Below are 20,838 nucleotides of genomic sequence, written 5' to 3'. Positions count from 1 at the left end.
TAGAAATTGAACGTTTTGGTTTGAGGAGATTTATGTGTAGCAATGAGGATTTTAAGTTTTACACTGGATTACCAGATTACTTTTGTTTTCTTGCTGTTTTTGATTTTTTAATACAGATGGGAAATTACATTATTGGGGTTCTAGTTGTAAAGGTAACGCTCCTTCTTATGTTACACCAAGGGGAAAGAGAGGAGTTTGGCAGCCGTTGATGAGCTATTTCTTACACTGAATAAGCTTCGCCAAGCATACCTTGAAAAAGATCTGGCTCATAGATTTCATGTTTCTGAATCAACAGTAAGTAGAATATTCTCAACCTGGATCAATATCATGTATAGTAAATTCTCCCAACTCCCTATTTGGCCATCATCAAATTTTGTTCGTTCTAAAATTCCCAATGTTTTTAGTTCTCTAGGTTACGAAGATACATTTTTAATCGTAGATTGTACAGAAATTTTCATTGAACATCCAAGCAGTTTAGCCTTACAGAGCATCACATTTTCAAAGTATAAAAATAATCATACTGCTAAGGGTCTGGCTGGCATTTTACCACATGGACCAGTAGCCTTCATATCTGATTTATATGCTGGGTCAGTTTCAGACAAAGAGCTAACTGAGAAATGTGGCTTGGTGGAGAAATTTTCTGAATTACCTGGTGTACATGTAATGGCTGACAAAGGTTTTGAAGTACAAGAGTTGTTTGATTCTGTTGGTGTACGTGTAAACCACCCTCCTTTTTTAAGAGGATGTAGTCAGATGACCATCAGTCAAGAAACTGAAACACGAAGAATTGCTCGTCTGAGAATTCATGTTGAAAGAGCCATCGAGAGAGTTAAAAATTTTAGAATATTGCAAATGACAATTCCAATCACTTTATGTAGACAATTAAATGAAATATGGCATGTTTGTTGTCACCTGACAAATTTTCTACCGCCTCTCATTGATGATCGTAGTGACTAAGGTAAATGACGTCATTCCTGTGTCAGCAAGGTGTCTAAATTCTAAATTGATATTTACAATAATACACATTTACATTTATGTAATAATTCAATAATTTATTGCAATTTATATATAAAGAATTTGAACATGAATTATTTATTTATTAAAATTGTATTTATCATATAATAAATAGTATTTACATAGTTTTCAACCTTAAATATAAATAATAACTAAACATTTACAACTAAATTTGAGTGTATGGGTCATTTGTTACCATAAACTAGCTTATTTCTGAATTTCTCTTTTCTATAATAATTTTGCATTTATGGTAAAAAGCAGTTTGCACTGTTGTATGATGGTAAAATGTGATGTCTGTTTAGTGGTCACCATTATATGACAAAATTGAATGATGTCAGTTCAATTTTAAGAACTTTGAATGCATCCAAAGTATACAGATAATTCTGAAATATAACATGGATCAGCACTGATAGATTTTCACACTTTACTCATCAGTATCCCTTGTGGCCAATGCAGGCAAAATATAGGTAAAATAAAATTCCCCCAAAGTTGGCAGCATTTCCCCCCACAAAAATGGATCTTTGTGAATCCTCTCAACAGCAAAACCACATGGTGACCACACAACTAAATCACACCAATCTAGCCCACATACATAAAGCTGGCCCTGTATCTGGTAATAATATTTATGATTTCTTCTCAATTTAAGCTTACTGTTGGGGAAGTCAAAGAAAGTATCAGGCATTTTGGAAGCTTCTTCTGGTGTATATTTTGCATATTTTGACAAGGACTTGACTTCCACACAACCATGTTGGGCAATGTTAGCAATACCTGCTTGTTTAATAGTGACAAATCTATCCAAAGATGCACCAAGGAAAGGATAATTTGGATTGACAACTAATCCCATCTCTTTTGTTGTTACTATGTAGCCATTTTTTTCTACATCTTGTATATACTGTGCTAATGCAATACTCTCACTTGTAGGCCCCATTTGGTATGTATTATTAGAAAAATTCTTTGGATTAATTATTCTATCAACTAAAATATCAGGGGGAAATTTTTGCCTACATACAACCTCTTTAAATTTACTGGCTGTGATTCTAAATTTACGATATGCATGCCATTTTGGATTTCTATACTGACCCTGTGTTGACATTTCTATTGCATGTGACTCATCAATACTGCTGATGTTTACTTTGGATTCATAAAAATCAAATTCATTTTCATCAACATTAAAAACTAAAGGTTGACTGCTATAGTGGACATTTGTACCTGACTTCGAATTCACACCAGTATCACAAGAATTATCATCTGTATTTCCTTGCAAAACACCTTTCACTGTGCATGACTTGTCAACCTGAACTTGGTGTGTATTATGACGGGAGGCTCTCAATTATTAGAGTACAAGATCTCAACAAGATGGGTTGATCTTGCACAGGCACTTAAAAAGTCTGCAAGTTTTTGAACTTTGTCCTTTGTCACAGTTTTCTCTTCTGTTGGGCATGCGTTGTAATCATCTTTTCTTTTCCGAGGTCGATATATTTTATCTGAATTGCAGTCTCGTTCATAGTCATACTTTATCCAATCAATTGAGTCAAATTTGACAGCTGTGTTGCCATAAACACTAGGGTGGTGGTGGGTTTGTAATTTCTCAGTGCTTGTTGTAGTTTCAGGTATCTCATTCAAACCACATCTTTGAAAATCCATAACAGAAAAAACAGTGGCAGCCACATGTTTACAATACCCACCCACACCTGCCTTACAAACACATTTACCACCTAGTATTTTACCGGTGTCCTTATGAACTATAATTAAGGGAGTACTGTTTACTTAGTGGCACTGGTTTGTCAGTCTTTGCATATGACTTAACAACCATTGACTTTATAAGTAGAGCTGTTTGGTCTTCACTGTCATGTAAGAAAATGTTCCTGACATGGTTACTTTTGTAAAAGTTCCACCCACTGTCCCTGTGTTTCCTAGCTGTACTGAGGCAGTTGTCACACTTGGAAATAAAATAATCAAAAATGCTGCTATCTGTGAGGTCAGGAAGACTACTCAGATTCCTGGTCCATCCACCTGCTGGAGGGTATGTCAGCAAAGACTCCACAGTGTTTGTTGAGACTGGTACATGGTTCCCTTCAGTACTATGTTCTCCATCAGGATCAAATAGGTATTGGTCATCCCATCCATGACCAATATACAGGTACACCCTATGACAATAGAAAACACAGTATGAGTTCAATTATAATTAGTTGATTGGGTGAAAAATTGAAATATTTGAAATTATTTACTGCATAAGGGCCTGGATAGAATTAACCATGGTAGGGCTGGTGCTTTTGAAATTTTAAAAGTAGTGACTCTCCCTCCCCAAAGTTCTTACACTAAGAAAAGGTCCTCCCTGAACACTGTTCATGAAAAATGGTGAACTCCAATGTGTCTCTATTAGTGCTACTTACACCAAACTTCAATCACACACCAACTATATTACTATTATTATTATTATTGTTATTGAGTACTATTAAATACAATGCATTGTTAATCATTCTGTGAGAAAATTTTAAATAAGGAGTACATAGAAGATATGAAAAGTATGCATGCTAACAAAATGCTGTGATTTGGTGGTGTTTTAATATAAAATATTTGTATTCCAATCATAATTATTTATTATTCTAATGCATTTTAGAGTGTATGAAGTTATTATCATCCTAGCAGGTTTACAAAAATATGTTAACAAAATGCGATTCTGTGGCTTTTCTATTATTTAAACTGTATGTTAGGTATTGTGATGAAAGTAATAGTAAGAGTCAAGGGGGGTTCCCTATTTACCTTGGGAAATATTGAAATATTCTAACAGAAATATGGTTTTGTAAAGTCCGTTCATGAAAAATGGTGAATCTCCACTAAATAATAAATGCTTGCACAAAATTTAGTAACCCCCTAAATGCTTGCATGAAGGATAGTGACCATCTTCCAAATCGCACCAGCCAAATCCCCCCCCCCCCCCGGTTAATTCTGTCCGTGCCCTATAAGGTCATTCAAGTGTCAGGGAATCCCTGGACTCATTGACGGAAAGGTGGAATACACAGACTCATTTTACAGTTGGACGCTACACCACCACTACCAACTATCATCGCTCCTCACTATAATCTCTGTAGGATTATATTGTCATGGCAGTGATGTGGAGAGCACCAAACGTCTAAATATAAAAGAGCCCGTTCCACTTTCCACCACGCACCATGGCCATTGAGTGCGCAATTTCTACCGTGCATGATGACCCGACATTTACGGAAATTACAGATTTCTGTTGAGATACCACTGCCAAAGATGCATTACATGTAATACTGGACGTGACCAATGTCTGTCTTTGATAAACAGCAAGAATAAATACTTAGCTTCAATGAGTCTGCATAGCTTCGTAATCCAGACATTACACTCTGACTCAGACTAGTGACTTGGCTAACCAAGTTATCAATGAAAGACCAAACTGAAAGCATATCACTAGCGGTATAAAGCAACATATTTGGTATCCGATGCCAGTCGTTTCGATGATATCCTGGTTTAAGGCGGATATTTCCGAAAATTCAAACTAGCTACGAAATCAAGACGAAGTGGAGACACTGCATTGTCGCCATTTTATAAGTTTTTCGGACATGCGCCGTCGTCGGCGGAAAGTTTCTATGGCTCTTCCAATATGCAAACACATCCTCACTTTTCACGTTCAATTATACTTCGTACTATTATGCAGTTGGATTCAGTGATGGGGAGGGAGTATGGTATTTTCATCGATACTACACACAAAGTCGTGACATTACGAAGGTTCGCGTCAGTGTAGTTATCTATCTGCGGATCCTGACTGCTTGTTGCCGCTTGCAAGTCTCTATCGCAACGTATTTCACCGTGCCGACTTAGTCAGCAAATGCACATAGATCCATAATATTTATCGTACCTATTAGGTTTTTTGTCGTTGAATAAATAGATTTAGGAAATTTGATGTTTCCTTACTATTTGAAAAAAATTCTGTTCATATTTCTTTAGCGACGAATCGCTCTTTGCTTTATTGAACCACACGTACACGGGACTCCAAAAGCTGCAAGTTGTAAAAATCAACTTTTATGAAATTTTAATTACCTTTCAACAAGTTCTCGCTTGTTCCCTCGTAGACTTGCACCTTTCCTGCATCTGAGCCACCTCTTCAATTCTGGAATGGTCAATTCTTCAGGTTTGCGACCATTTAAGTTTGTACCAGGGATTGCAGACGACATGTTTGCTTATGAATATGTATGTAAAAGTTTACAAATGGCTACCCTAGCAACGCCTTGTACCCCTGAGGACAACAATGCATTGCGGCCGTGACGTCATCGCCATCTTTATGCAAATCGGCCATTGTTCGAACAAACTTGTTACCTCTAGCAAACCACATACCAAATTTCAGACCAATAGGACAAACAATTTCAGAGTCGAAGATTTTTTGACAAAAAACAACAAAATTGCTGGAAAATACAAATATCCAAAATTTGAACTTCAGTTATCCTTAAGAACCTGCAACTGAACTAGCAGTTCCTGAAAAGAAGATGAATGTTGATGGAACACAGAGGATGGAGGACTGAGGACAATCCACTTATATTAATAAAGCTCTGTGTCATTGACAGCAGGCTAAAATCTCACTTATGAAGCAGTCTGTAAGAAGTGTTGTGCTTTAGGAGCAAAATTAGTGTGAAAGGAAGATATTGTATAGCACTGATTCTCGATTCTCACTACATGAAAGATGAAACACACATGCAAAGAAAATATCTGTAAAGGCATTTTTCCATCAAAAGTCACAATACTCAACATCGTCAAACTCTAAGGTGATGTTGAACTTGTTAACCCATTAATGCAACTAACATTATGACACCCCCTGAAAAAGAACTCACGAAAGATGATACAGTTCAAATTGGTAAATAGGTGCTTTAATTGAAATATATAGAGACCTCTTGCATGTGATAAAAAGAAATATGTTTGAATGAAATCTTATTTGAAATTCACAATGTTTGTGCTTGCAATTCAGTGAGAAGACACAAAATCACTAATAAAGTATTGCTGTTTTTCTGTATTGCCCTTTGCATGATAAAAAGTTAAATTGATAGCAGGCCATCACATTGACATTTCAGATCTTATCACATTTGAAGAAAATTACTGGACATACGTGGGTCATGGTGCACTTTCCTCAGTTCACACCTGCCAAAGTAATATTTCCAGACATAAAAATAATAATGGCTGGCAAATTTTGATAATATCAGAAAGAAAGTAACATTGCATATATGTATGCTCAAATACATTGTCCTTGTGTCTAGGGATTAAAAAGCTACTTAAGTTTGTGAGAATTACATCATCCTATCAATTTTACTCCTTTGTACATGTATGTATCATTTACATGAAGATGCAATCCACATGGGGGTTGGACTAATCATACCAGTGTGATAATTAATATGATCCTGCATTTGCATTGCCTAGGAGTAGTCTATGTGAAATTGTAGTCTCCTGTAAATGTTTGCTTTCCTAATGCTATGGCTCAGCTTTTAACATGGCATTTCAGTTATTTCCAGTCCCTGTTGTACAAAACTTTTCCCTGCACTAGGTATTTTTCAGCTTCAGACTTTGTTACTGTGACAAAAAAGTGCCTGTCAATGGCTTCTTCCTCAGCCTCAGTCAGTGGTACTTTTCATCCATGAATGTAGCATGCTTCCTTCCTATGGAAAGGTAAGAAATGAGAAATTGAACAATTTAAAAATTAGAGACATGAGGACACTGAACTTTGATCATTGTTTTAACTCTTTATTACATGCTCAGGATGTCAGTTTGTTTAATCCTCTTATTCCCAGGTGGTATTTATTTCTATGGTTTGTCTATGGAGCCTGGTAGAAAGATGATTATATGGATTCAAGATACTGCCATGCATCAAAATTAGTGTTGTTCAATGATAGCCTACACTTGAGTATTAGCCCCTCACATTGTCTAATATTCTATCTACACCCCATGATAATTCCTTCCTAAGCCCTCCCAAGTAAAATCCATGGCGTGACTCTTACAAAGGAACCAGTTTTAAAGATCCCATTCAAAGCAAACAATCACACAGATATACCTTAATTGTTAAAGCGAAGAAATCTGTGGTACTGTCTCAGATTTTGAAGCACTGGGGTTGAATGGAGGGAGATCACTTGCTTAACTGACATAGTTTCTATGGAATTTAACTTGAATAATGCAATACAGTATACATACAAACTACATTTAGCATCCACTACATCCTAACTGAAAGGCCACTTTGAGACTGGTTTGATTAGCTGTAATACATAAACTACACATTTGTATAGACATCACAAAAACACACATCATTAGACAGTCTAATTTAAGTTTAAAACAGTACAGTACACCTGTTACTTTTCTGATTTAAAAAAAAATATTTTGTTTTTGTACCAACTATCTTTTCTTCTCCCTTGAAATGTCAAGTTTTCACCTAATCAAAGTGCACTGTGAATTTTGGTGTGGACTAAAATTAATTTACTAACAATCACAATTTAATATATGATATATGCTGTCTTCACAAGTTGAACACTGGACATGCAACGTGCTTTTCGCAACAGAAGAAGACAGTGCAGTTCGTACAATTGAGAATAAAATTAATAATAAAATCATCAAAACTTACAGCTACTGTTCTGAGGGAACATCAAACACAGTGTCTGAGAGTTGTTCTGAATAGATAGGTTGCAGTCAACTAGGATTGTATAGTTTGTTTTGAAAAATGGTCAATATAAAAATGGTTTCACTGAATTTCCCTGGATACCACAGAATCTGGTTTTGATGATATGAATATATGCAACCTACATGTATTTATACACATATCTAATGGAACTCAGATGTGACAGGATCAGACTCAGACATGGTGGAGATCTTTTCACAAAAGCAGTTTATACCTCACTTAAAAGGGAAGAAAGGACAGGATAAAGGTCAAGAAGAGGTATTACTGCAGAAAACTTGGGAAGGAGAATAAAATTCCACAGTTTAATATCATCAGTACTTCAACGTCAGTGCCACATCCAAGCTGCCATGAGTGAGAGGAACAAAGAAACCCTATCAATGATAATTCATCCCTCACAGTTGTGTAGATTTCCCATAATTTATTGCAATTTGTATCCTCGGAGATACTTGAGTGAAGTCTACTATATCTCCCATGTGTAGACAAATTCACAGACTATCTATCAAAATTTTGAAAACGTACTTTTATGCACACCATTCTTCTCAATTCTCATTTTAAATAATTTGGAAAATTATGCATAATTGAGAGAGGAGATAGCATTTTTGTGAAATTTGCCAGAGATTGTCCTCAGCCATACAGAATAATGTGATGGAAAGTAGGGAGACTAGTTGCACCTGTTTTATGAAACAAAAGGATATTGATTTTTTGCAATGGAAATGACAAAAGAAGTTTGCATGCTAAGATTTCTGAGAGAATGACTCCTTCAGTTTGTCATAACTTGCTGCCTAAAAAGTATGGCATTTGTAGTACCCGCAGAATGTGACTTTTATGGTTGTTTAGTGGTTATTTTCAAAATTTCACTGAAATATCTAAACGTACTTTTACTAGATATTATTTAAAAATTATTCTGATGCTACACACTAGTGCTTACATGCAGAACTGAAACAGTTTTTAGAAATTTTAAATTACCTTCAAGGATACAAATCAAAGAGTATTGTGGGTAATTTATTGTACTGTGTCCCTCTAGTGTGCATAAATGAGGTCTATATCTAGAAACATACTGACAGGCTGTAGGCCCTAATGACTGCAAGTTACTAAAATAATTTCCCTTAACTTAAGAATTAAAGGAAATTATTTAATTTCAGGTAACTCACAACTTAACAGGCAAACACATGTACATGTACTGTGTTGTCCTTACAACCACTCAGTACACTGGCAAGGCGTCAGTATATCATTAACAATTCACTGACCAGTTTTGGCTTCTCTTTCTCATTTTCAGAAGAACATGGCGCTTTCTTTTCCTTTGGATCTTTTCCCTTGAAGCTAAGCAAAAACAAAGCATACATCATGTATAAATCATTTAGCAAAACTAAATATTTTTACCTGCAGTCATGTAACTGAATATTCATCTTAGAAATGCAGAATGTCTGTATTTGACATTGCAGAAGAAGAGGTATTAAACTTATGAGCACTACTCAATCATGATTTGGGAACACCTGCCAGACAGTATCACTTTCCCACCTGCAGAGTCAGTAAAAAGCAGTATTGAGCCATAACTATATGTATTTTCAACCACTTGGCTTTATATGTTGTAACAGCTTTAGTCTGAAAATCATGTGTACAGTATCTCTGTCTTCAGGGACCTTCAAATCTTCAAGTCTATGTTAAAGTGCAATCTATGGGACATGTTTTGCTTCACAAGTTTTACTACCTTTTAGGTAAAAAAACAATTAACAAGGAGAATATTCCCAAATCATGATAATGGAAAAAGAAGGCTAAAAATGAGAAACTTTTAAAAACAAAGTAACTTTCATTCTCATATTTTCAAATGACTAAACGGGAGACTTGATCTACTTACAATGCCAAATATCCTTCAGTTAAAACGCCCTAGACTTTGATGAAGCCTGATCTTCCAGTCTATCAATTTCATGTTCTGTGAGCACCATGCCCCCAAGAAATTTGCAAGATGCAAGAACAAGAGCATGTGCAGCATTCTGAGACAGTTGATGAATCCCAAGGCACCGGGAAAAAGTTTATTTACCAAACATGCACACGCTATCATGTTTGCAATTTTCTTGGCAATTGATAGTTTCAAGTACATGTACCGGTATATGGCATGTACAGCCCCTGATATTTTAGGAGGGAGGTTGATGCAGTTGGTCTATATTAATAAGTTTGATGATGAGAAACCAACTTCATTTTTGGCCTAAAAGATTGAAAAGCAAACAAAGTGATACTTTGGAATGAAATTTATGTACAGTATACATGTAGTTCATCATGTGAGTGTTTGATTTTGATGACATCTTGTTTATCTTTCTTTGAAGTGATCGGATTGGTTGATATGCAAATGAGCCATTGGTTATTTGAGTCCACAACTGCAGAAGTGCCTTTGCTCAAATACGACAAAAATTAGGAAGTTACAACAACAAATGCATAAAATGGTCATATTTATTCCTATATGTACACACATACTGTTGCCCAGTATTTTTACCATGATCACATGACTTCTAGGTGCATGATACCATCTAAGTCTATCTGGCATATATTTATACTGCATTAGGAAAATTATTCATAACTTACAATTATCACTTTTATGATCAACATCCTTGGGACAGAAATTCATGACAGCGACCTCAGGACTGGGATCCATGGTAGTGTCCTAGGACAGGTATCCATGACAACATCTTCACCCAACTCCTATAGCTTTAAAAGAACAAATCACATACACACCGCAGTGAGTTCAAAATGAAAGCTAATGACTCTGAGTCTTTATCACCACTTCTACAACCTTGGCACTTTTTCCCCCCATGATTCAAAATAAATCAAGTTGATGAAGCCCTAAACTGCAACTTCTGTCACTAATTTAGCTACTGGACCCCATTAAAAGAGTATAAAATTGTATTTTATAATCACAGTTCTCCACAGGCCCATTAAATGTGGCAGACAGCTGGAATTACCCACTAACAAAACATGTAACAAAATACTGTATAAGACATGTAAGGCCACTTTGGGATGTGACTCTTTTTTCAACTCTGTATTTTTGTGGTAGTTTTAAGGATTAGACCTTTCAGTATTTATCTTGGTCAATACTCTTACGATGTGTTTCAACTTCAAAGGACATTTTTTTCTAGAAAACTGACCAGCTTTATGCTACATGTAACTTCACTTGATACACAGTGAAGTTCCATGCAGTTACAAAGTTGTTATTCTCGATTGCTTTTTGAGAGTGTATTTATCATGTGATCATCATGTCTACTGTGTAGAGTCACTGTGACATATTGAGGAAAGTTGTGACAGGTACTTAAATTTTATGCAAATAGTATGCTAATATTGTTATGCTAAAATATGGAAATGAGGCAGCACAATTTTTCAATCCAATCGTGGAGACCATTGATGTTGCAATTTGCAAGATTTATTATATTACTATGTAAACAGAATTGCTATTCCCCAATATGTCAGAGAATTTGCCATCTTGATGTTAAGAAGTGGACAGTTTCATTTGATTTGTGAATACAAGCTTTGGGGAGGGCAGAATTTGAGAAAAAAAAGGATCGGAGTGTCTCCTTGAATCTCATGCATACCAATCAACCCCCGACCCATTGCTCATAATTACTGAAGTCTCCCTTAGTTTAGTTTGGTACAAGAAACATAGCTTTTGATTGTTATTGGGAATTGAAACATGCCATGAGCGTTAACACACTGAAATCTTGAAAATGTTTTGTACAGCATGCCAGGAAATAAAGATTGTTTATGCTTCCATGTTGATTTATTCTCAGCAAAGTCAGACACGCATCTGAATTAAATTCTGAGTGCATTGCAAACCATAAGACATGGGAACTTGGTACATGATTATGGAATGTGAAACATAAATTAGGCTTACCCCTTCAGCATGGCTGACTTTCTGATTATTTTTTTCCCAAAGGATATGCTCGTGAACTTTATATTTATAAGCCAAGATTTAGTTTCAAACTCCCAAGAATACTATAATATTAACACATAATCTAAGTATTCTTACTTCACTTGATGATATAATTTAATAAAATCTCTTTCACCCACGCCCATAGAAAAACTTCAAATATATGTAGACAAAGAGGAAATATATAGGGGAAAGAGCATTCCTTAAGATACAACAATTATTGAATGTTTGGACTGGCCTAGGTATTCTAAGCTTGATTTGAATGCACAGTCAAAGGCAATGTGACGCCAATGGTAAAGGCTTACATTCACTGGGAAAGGGCTGAACGAAGGGTCACAATAGCGAAGGACCAAGGGACAACTGAACAAAAGAAGAGTGAGCTCTGTCTCAAAATATCTCCAGATTTCCTTTGGAAGCACATGTTTGACATGGCCCAGACGCGCACGGTTTGCGCTTCCACTGAAAGATTAGAGATTTTTGGAGACAGAGCTCATAATGTTTAGCTGCAGTAGGACTGAGTCCCGGGCTCGGAGTAAGTCACCTCGACACCTGTCCGTTTTGACCCCAACACTCTCTTGTCGCTAATTGTGCTCACCTCTACATTGTCATATCTTTCTTGTTTCATGACGTTTTACTGAATATATCATGCATCTTTCCTTGGAAAATTGGCTTCTGAACAAACAATTTTGCTGTTTAGATACACAAATGCAGAGCTCAGACACTTTTACGACCAAGCGCAGCGCGCAGACAGCTGTTCGTAGTTTTTGGTGACTTTGATAGACCCGGCCCTAGCCCTGTGTACAATGCTGTGTGTCCCCAGAGTTATACGGACCGGGGAGGCCGTATAAGGCCGGGAACAAACAGCGTCGTACGCTGGGCTAGGACTGCGACCGGCCGTCTGCATCGCTGGGCAAGGACTGCGACCGGCCGTCTGCCAGTTGCGAGCTCGGCCAGTGCCCGCGCCGACCAACTCGGCCAGTGGGAGAGGTCGGCCACTTACATTTATATGATTGCGTACATTTTCTCTTCACATTCAACAGTGATGTTATGATGTTATTTTGTTGAACATTCAGTAAACAACGAAAAGACGTTCCACTCTGAAAAACACATTGGTGGCCCTAGGCCTTTCAGCAGATCGCGGGTAGGGCGTACGATCGAAAGGTACAAATTGGCAGTATTAAACATTGCTGCGAATCCGTAGCCTTTGCCACTCGGGTAGCTTGGTCATTCCCAAAAGAACATGCCAAGGACTGGCAGGGCTCGTTTTCGCAGCAAGCAGTAACAATGACTTAATTGTTGATCGTTGGATAAATAACGTTTTACGCTATGGTTTTTATGGTAGTAAATCGTAGGTTTTAAGTTTTTTTAATGGAAAGCAAAACACGATGTGACGATGTACCACATACACTGCGCAGCCGATTTCATCGTGTAGTTAGCGTTGAAGCGAGGTAACCTCCATGGGGAAGGAAGTTTGCAAACATTGCACTCTTGAATGACATTGACATCGCTTTCACATTATTTCACAGAGAAGAAAAAGTGATCCGGACTTTATTTACGGGGATTTTGACTCGGGTGATGATCTGGTGAACTTGTGTGCGTCAACCAAGCGTGGTCGATCTGCCAAGAAGAGCAACAAGAAGGCTGCACGTCGTAAGAAATTCTACGCTGTTGCAGTGGGAAGAAACACTGGGATCTTTGTTGACTGGGACGCTTGCCATAAGCAGGTTGTTGGTTATTCAGGTGCTTGTTACAAGGGTTTTAATGCACGCAGATTAGCGGAGGAATTTTTGCAGAACTTTTTCGACACCAAGGACACGAACTCTGATTCAAACGGTAAAGTACAGTGTTGCAATTCCGAAGAGAGCGACATGCATATTCCCGCCACAGCACATCCCTCTCTGTATGAGTCGTTTGATACCGTGATTGAGGGTTCTTTGAATGAAGATAACAATTTTTCTTCGCCAGAAACATGTGTGATGATCCCTTTTACGCGTGATGTACCAACTAGTGAGGTGACCGATGTTTTGCCGCCAAATAGTCCGGTGGATGGCCGAAAAGAAGAAGAGTCTGTCAACAAAACGGATGTTAATACGCACGTTTCTTCTCTAGCCGTAGAAAGACTTGAGAGTAACTACATAGTACTGACTGATCGATACAATTCCCTCTTTGAGGAAGTTGCCTCACTGAAAAATGATCTACGGTCTATCTGTGATCATTTTCAGAGCCAGTTGTTACAGACACAGAAGGCCGTTGAATTGCAGTGTCAAGATCGTGTTATTGCCGAGGTACGTGAATTGAAAAAACAATTGTCATCGTTGCGGAATTCTCTTGAGAGCAAAGTGGCGGAGATCGAGGGCAAATATGCTTCAACTGTATATTCAGTCGGTGCTATCATGGACAAACTTTCTTTTATTGATGATAAAATAACAACGGCTGATACTAAGTTAGGAAAGGTAAACTTGGTGAATTCGTTTGCTGAATCTTTGAACTCCGTGTCACGTTCACGGAGAAACACCTCTGCTTCTGCGACCGCTGTGACGTCATCAATAGAGGTTGGTGTAGGTGCAACTCGTGATTGTGAGCGTGTTGTCTCCAGTGTCGCACCTCCCGCAGATCCTCTTTGTCACAATGTAGTTGGTAATATCACTCCCCAGCCGCAAACATCTCATTCAACAACACCAGAACCAATCCCGTCGAATACTCCTCGGTCTGATCCTCTACCGCCGTCTTCCGCGGTAAACCAGAGCCCAGCGAAATTCTCACAATCGACAGCGCGTTCGCCTACCGTTCCAACTCCCAGTACTCCGAACGCGTACGCTAACCGGTATCAGAGTCGTCCAGATGAATCGCGTCGTAGCAGCGTTGATGAAGCTGATAGTCGGACGAGTTCTACATATCGCCGGACACAGTCTCGCATATCGGGTCCGCATCGTCCACGATTCATAAGAGATGACGGTCGTAACGTGAACTGTAATGTCCTTGTATTAGGTGACTCAATTACTAAGTACATCAACACGAGTTTGTTATATAAGAATAAGCGTTCTGTAAAGCTTAGAGCTTCAAATATTGATGAAGCTTTTTCAAGTTTGAGAAATGTCAATAATATTGATGCAGAGATTGTAATCTTGCATATAGGGTCGAATGATGTTGGTTACTTACGTGATGATGTAATAATTGATGGAATAATTTCACTGTGTAATGAAGTTAAATATGTCTGTCCTAAAGCAATGATTGTTGTGTCGGGTATCTTACCTTTCCATGGTGAAAACTCCATTCTAAATAATCAAATCCAGTATATTAATGAGAAGGTTAAGAATGCATGTTCTGACATAAATCACTGCGTCTTTGTAGATCATTATAGATTAGGTACAATAGCTACCTGTATCACAGTGATGGAATTCATATAAATTCACGTGGCACAAGTTTATTGGTGAGTGATATTAAATGGGTGTCAGAGCAACAAAGAGAAGCGATGTAACCACTCATTCTCGTACATATAGATCCCCGTCAAATTTAGACGGGTGGATAGTAGAGATTCTTTCCAAGGAAATAGGCCCTACAATAGAAGGCCATACTATAATTATGGCCATGGTTTATACGCTAGATATGATCAGGGTGATCGCAACCAGTTTAGATTGTGACCAGCACAGCAGATATGTTAATGCAAGTTACCTGTATCACAGTGACGGAATTCATATAAATTCAGGTGGCACAGGTTTTTTTGATGAGTGATATTAAATGGGGTGACAGAGCATCAAAGAGAAGCATTGTTTCCTTTCATGTTGTTTGTTTTTAATGTCCTGGGACTGTCTAGATACAGCCACTAATGGCTACAATATTACACAGTGCTCCAAAAGAGTTGTTGTGTGTCCATTAACTTTTGTCAACCTAGTGCTAAATTTAGCACACCTGTTATTCTGGCTACTTTTTTCTATTCCTATTTGTAGTCAGCTGTTCATAAAGTTTTCCTTCAATTTATCCAGTTCTGTTATTCAGCTTTTACACTGACATGTGTTTTGCCTCGCAGACACAGAGTACTGCTGTTTTAAGAAGGAATTTTAAGCGTTCTTTTTTACGTGTTGGAAGTTGGAACATCCAAGGTGGTTTATCAAAAAAATGTGATGATGAAGATTTTCTATCAATTGTTAACCAATTTGATATAATGTGTATTCAAGAAACCTGGCTTTCGAAGTCAAACACTGTTGCTTTTGATAGTTATAGTTATTTTAGATCTGATAGAAATTACAACATAAACGTAGTAAACGTGCTGCTGGGGGATCTGTTGTTGTATTTAAGTCATGCTTTAAGTCAGGTATCCATAAGATGAATTCGAAAATTTCTGACTTGCTCTGGGTAAAACTTGATAAGGATTTTTTCTCATTCAGTAGTGATGTTTTTATGTGTTGTGTATATTTGCCTCCACAAGGCTCTGTAATGCATGTAAATATGATTATTTTGAAGCTCTACATTCTGAGATTCTTGAATTTTCGAGTTTGGGAGACATAATTTTAGTAGGAGACTTTAATGCTAGGACAGGTAATTTGCAAGATTATATTCAACATGATGACATAAATCACTGTCCTACACCTAATGATTATATTCCTGACTCCGTACATCATAGAATTTCAATGGATAATGGTAATTGTAGTATCAATCCCTTTGGGAGACAACTTATTGATCTTTGCATTCAAAATGGCTTACAGATTTTAAATGGTAGAACTGCAGGGATCTTTATGGAAAACCAACTTGTTACAAGGGAAATGGATTTAGTACAGTAGATTATGGTATTGTTGCAAAGAATTTAGTGGACCGGATAGATTATTTCAAAGTATATGCTTTTACACATTTCTCTGATCATTGTCCAATAGGTTTTTCTATGAATATAAATAATATTGTGAAGCGGTCAGTTGATGTAGAGTGTAAACCATGTCCAAGTAAATATTTGTGGAATGATAATGCTAAAACAAGATTTCTTAAATACTCTGCAAAGTTCATCAATTCAAGAAGACTTTAGAAATTTTAATATTGACTGTCAAAGTTCCCATTCTTGTGATGATATTGTAAAAGTATTTGAAGGTATTATTCACAAAGTTTCAGATCGCTGTTTACGTAAGGTTACGCCGAAATTGAAAAAGAAGAAATCAAAACGTGTTTTTCAGCCTTGGTTTGATAAGTCTTGTTTTTCACTTCGTAAAGATCTGAAAGATTGCTGTAAACTGTTGAATCGCTACCCAAATGATCCACATATTAGAGGGAGATGTTTCACTCTGAAAAGAGATTACAAAAAATTGTTAAAATATAAACGGTCTTCTTTCAGAGAGAGTCAATTGAGGAAGTTAGAAAAGGTTTATTCCGAAGACCGTAATGATTACTGGAAATTGTGGAAGGATATTTCAGGGAGTCATGTCAGTAAGAAAGTAGACTCGTCTATTTCTCCTAGTGAATGGTTTTCTCACTTTAAGCAGTTGGGTAATTTTTCTTGTGAAGAAACTGATGTTTCTAAACGTATTCTTTCTGAATTAACAAAAATGGAAGCGGCCAATGAATATGATGTGAGTTTTATTCTTAATTCCTCATTTACAGTATCAGAAATTTTAAAAGCTTTGCGTAAATTAAAATCGGGGAAATCCCCAGGTGTCGATGGTATTTTGAACGAAATGCTAAAATATGGTGGTTCTTCCATACTTACTCCATTGTGTTCATTATTCAATGTCATCCTCAGATCAGGAACGTTTCCAAATGCTTGGAAAAAGCATATTTGGTCCCTGTGTTCAAATCAGGTGATACATGTGATCCGTCAAATTACAGAGGGATTTCTATAAATAGTTGCCTTGCAAAACTGTTTACCTCTGTGTTGAATAATAGGCTTATAAACTTTCTTAATAGCAATGGTATTCTTTCGCCATTTCAGTCTGGTTTCAGAGCAAAGAGGAGAACTGCAGATAATCTTTTAGTTTTGCGGTCAGCTATTGATCAGCATGTCTATGCGAAATTTTCTCAGTCAAGCTATAGTCCCAGTCGTAGGTACCTATATTGTTGTTTTGTAGATTTTCAGAAAGCATTGACAGGGTTTGGCGTACAGGTTTACTTTGGAAATTACAGAATATGGCATTAATGGTAATTTTTATAGCTTAATTAAGTCCATGTACAACAACATTAAGTATTGTGTGAAAAGTAACAATTGCTTTACTGAAGAATTTGACTCCATTTAGGAGTTAAGCAAGGGTGTAATTTAAGTCCAACTTTGTTCAATATTTTTATAAATGATCTTCCCAGTACATTTGGTTCCAGTGAGGACTGTCCTATCAAACTTGGTAAACTCCTTTTCAATTGTCTAATGTATGCTGATGATCTTTTATTGATTTCAGGATCTGAAACAGGCTTACAAAGCTGCTTAGATAAACTTCATAGTTTTTGTCGTGAATGGAAATTAACTATTAACATAAAGAAAACGAAAGTTATTGTGTTCAACAAAAGTAATCATCTTGTAAAAGGAGTTACACTCACTTACAATGGAGTGACTCTTGACTTAGTGAAAGAGTACTGTTACCTTGGTTTTGTCATTACCCCAAATGGTAAATTCAAAGGTAATTTTCACAATCTTAAATTGAAGGCAATGAAAGCTCTTTTCAGCCTTCGTAAGGGCCTTCAAAATGGTTCACTTTCTGTAAAAGTTGCATTATCACTCTTTGATAGTTTAATTGTTCCTATTATGACGTATGGCTGTGAAATATGGGGACATGAAATTAATGACAAGTGTAACTTTCTCAATGATGTTAGTATTTCTTATTATAGATTTATCCTAGGAGTCTCTAAATATGCACCGTCTGATGGTGTTGTTGGAGAGCTGGGTAGATATCCATACACTTTATGGTGATAAAACACATGCTCAAATACTGGCATCGATTGGTTTTATCAGATGACATCTTATTGAGATCTGCTTATACATCCAGGTTGAATTCAGATTGGTATAATTATATACAAAGAATATTGAACTCTCACAGTGGGAGCGATATATGGTCTTGTGTTTGCAATATTAATTCCACAGTTAATAATGTATATGATAGTTTATGTGAAACTTATGAACAAACATGGCTGAAAAACATTCATAATGATAAAAGGAAGTGTGGAATGCAGAGGAATAAGCTCCGAACTTACAGACTTTTTAAGACAAAATTTGGATTTGAAAGTTACTTGCTAGATATAAGATCTTTTACCTATAGGAGGTGGCTGACAAAACTAAGAATTTCGGATCACAACCTACAAATAGAACTGGGTAGAAGGTCAACTCCTAAAGTTCCTGCAAATGAAAGATTCTGTAAGTTTTGTAAGTCTTTAGTTGAGGATGAATTTCACTTTGTTATAGAATGTCCAAAATACAGAACGTATCGAGATGGTCTATTTTCATCCACAAGTTTGTATAATCCAGGCTTTCTTGATTTGAATGACAGTGAAAAGTTCATATATATCTTTACTCACAAAGATAAACTACCTCTTGCCAAATTTATTTCTTGTACTTTAGTTCCTCCCCCAGCAGCGGCTTCATCCAGTGTTTGCTGAGTTTTGTAATTTTTGCCTTACCGCACTCCTTGAGTGTGTTGTCGAGCAATAAAGTATTGTATTGTATTATTATAATTTTAGCGAGACCTAGAAAATAGAAGAACACTGTAGTCTCATCATATAACCATACTCCTACTGGCCGAACTCGCAACTGGCCGACCTCTTTTTTATTCGGCCCGGCCTGGCCCTGCATCAGAATTACATAGCGGCCGCCGCGTGGTATGCACAACGGCGGCCGCTGTGTTAACCACACACTGTGCCCTGAATACCGTGCTGTGTGTTCCCGGCCGTTATACGGCGTCCCACCGCATACAATGTATCTGTCGAGCCCATTCAGGTGCGTTCCAGACGTTACAAGATTCAACTAAAGTCTTTCAAAGTGCTATTAGCATCGAAAACTCTGAGGACATAATTTTCATTTTCAGTTTCATTCATACCGAAGTGATCGAGACGGTCAGGGGCCTAGGGTCGAGTGACTTGTAGAAGCCGCTGCAGCTCACAAGTTACCCGCGACAAAAATGGGGAAAGGTTATAACTTCATAACAGCCGCATAGTGTCATATATAGGAATACAAAGCAGTGGGCACTTACCACTATATCCTTCTCTGACTTGAACGAAAACCAGGAACGTAGTTATAGTGTTCGGTAGATCATGGAGGTACTACCTCCATGGGTAGATGTACCACGTCTCTCCGGGACCGTGGCTGTACAGTCGATCCCGCTGGCTGAAGTTGTTTGCACTAGTTACTCACACATGGCAGACATAACCATCCGAGCTCAGAATATAGTGCGTGCCGTGTTGCGCTTGATTGACACGTTAAAGGTTGCTAGTTTGGTGTAATTGTTTGACATTTAGCAAGTACTATACTTTTAAACAATTGCTAAGTAGATAAAAATAGATGAAACTTTGAAATTATGGTCCGCTACCTCCGCTACCCTTCGCTACCCAAAATCTCATTTGCATAAATGAATCGTGCCTCATATCATGCAATAATTGCAATAATTTACAAATACATGCGTATCAGTTTGTGACCAACAGAGATCCAGGCAGAAATCGACATGTATAAAGGGTGATATAAATGTATTGTAATTTATACTGAACAGGCATGCACCTAGTGTACACAGAATTTCAGTAGAATTTAGAGATATCAGCCGATGTCACCGTCGCGGCTCAACTGCCGCCACGCGCAACTTCGATTTTAGCGAGCAGACGTTTTCCTAATCTCGCGCTGGCTTTGTGTACGAATGGAACGTATAGCAACGCCGTAGTAACCAGAATCGAGGTAGTTCAGAAAGGCACGCGATGGCCCATATTTGGGCACCGAGCCTGCTTATGATACGTTAAAAATGCATGAATGTGAGGGCGTTTCCCCATAGCTTTACACAGGTACGTGAATGGAGGGAAATGATAAATATGACTTTCTTCACGTAAAAATACAGACGTTTGTCTTATGATAATCACAATTTTTGTTTTCAAAGTATATTGTATTGAGAAATATTAGTATGTGATTTAAATCCCTTTGAATATTCAGCGTAATTACATCGAACCCACAAATCTTCCAGTGAGAACAAATGAAATTCAGTTAGCTAGCAAATACGTTTAAGCTGTTTCGTATTAGAGAAATCTTCTACAGAAATCATATGGACCCGATGTGACAGCTTGCTATAAATGCGGTGCA

At 37.3% G+C, this 20,838-nt stretch overlaps 1 protein-coding gene and 1 long non-coding RNA gene across 2 annotated transcripts; both read right to left on the bottom strand.

Annotated features, from left to right (window-relative positions):
• Positions 1 to 2,749: 2,749 nt before the first annotated feature.
• On the bottom strand, positions 2,750 to 5,328 carry LOC139137772 (uncharacterized). The gene is made up of 2 exons (XM_070706039.1): positions 5,080 to 5,328; positions 2,750 to 3,161 (listed from the first exon to the last, which is right to left on the bottom strand). The coding sequence occupies exons 1-2, from the start codon at positions 5,211 to 5,213 to the stop codon at positions 2,750 to 2,752; spliced, it is 546 nt and encodes a 181-aa protein (XP_070562140.1). The 5' UTR covers positions 5,214 to 5,328.
• A 550-nt stretch (positions 5,329 to 5,878) lies between these two features.
• On the bottom strand, positions 5,879 to 20,124 carry LOC139136657 (uncharacterized). The gene is made up of 4 exons (XR_011553217.1): positions 19,751 to 20,124; positions 10,265 to 10,387; positions 8,935 to 9,007; positions 5,879 to 6,680 (listed from the first exon to the last, which is right to left on the bottom strand). It is a non-coding gene; the product is annotated as an uncharacterized lncRNA (long non-coding RNA).
• Positions 20,125 to 20,838: the final 714 nt, after the last annotated feature.

This window comes from Ptychodera flava, chromosome 7, assembly GCF_041260155.1.
Source record: "Ptychodera flava strain L36383 chromosome 7, AS_Pfla_20210202, whole genome shotgun sequence".
In the NCBI taxonomy this organism is placed as follows: Eukaryota; Metazoa; Hemichordata; class Enteropneusta; family Ptychoderidae; genus Ptychodera; species Ptychodera flava.
Note: the sequence above shows the minus strand (reverse complement) of the source record. Positions and strands in the feature narration are given on the sequence as shown.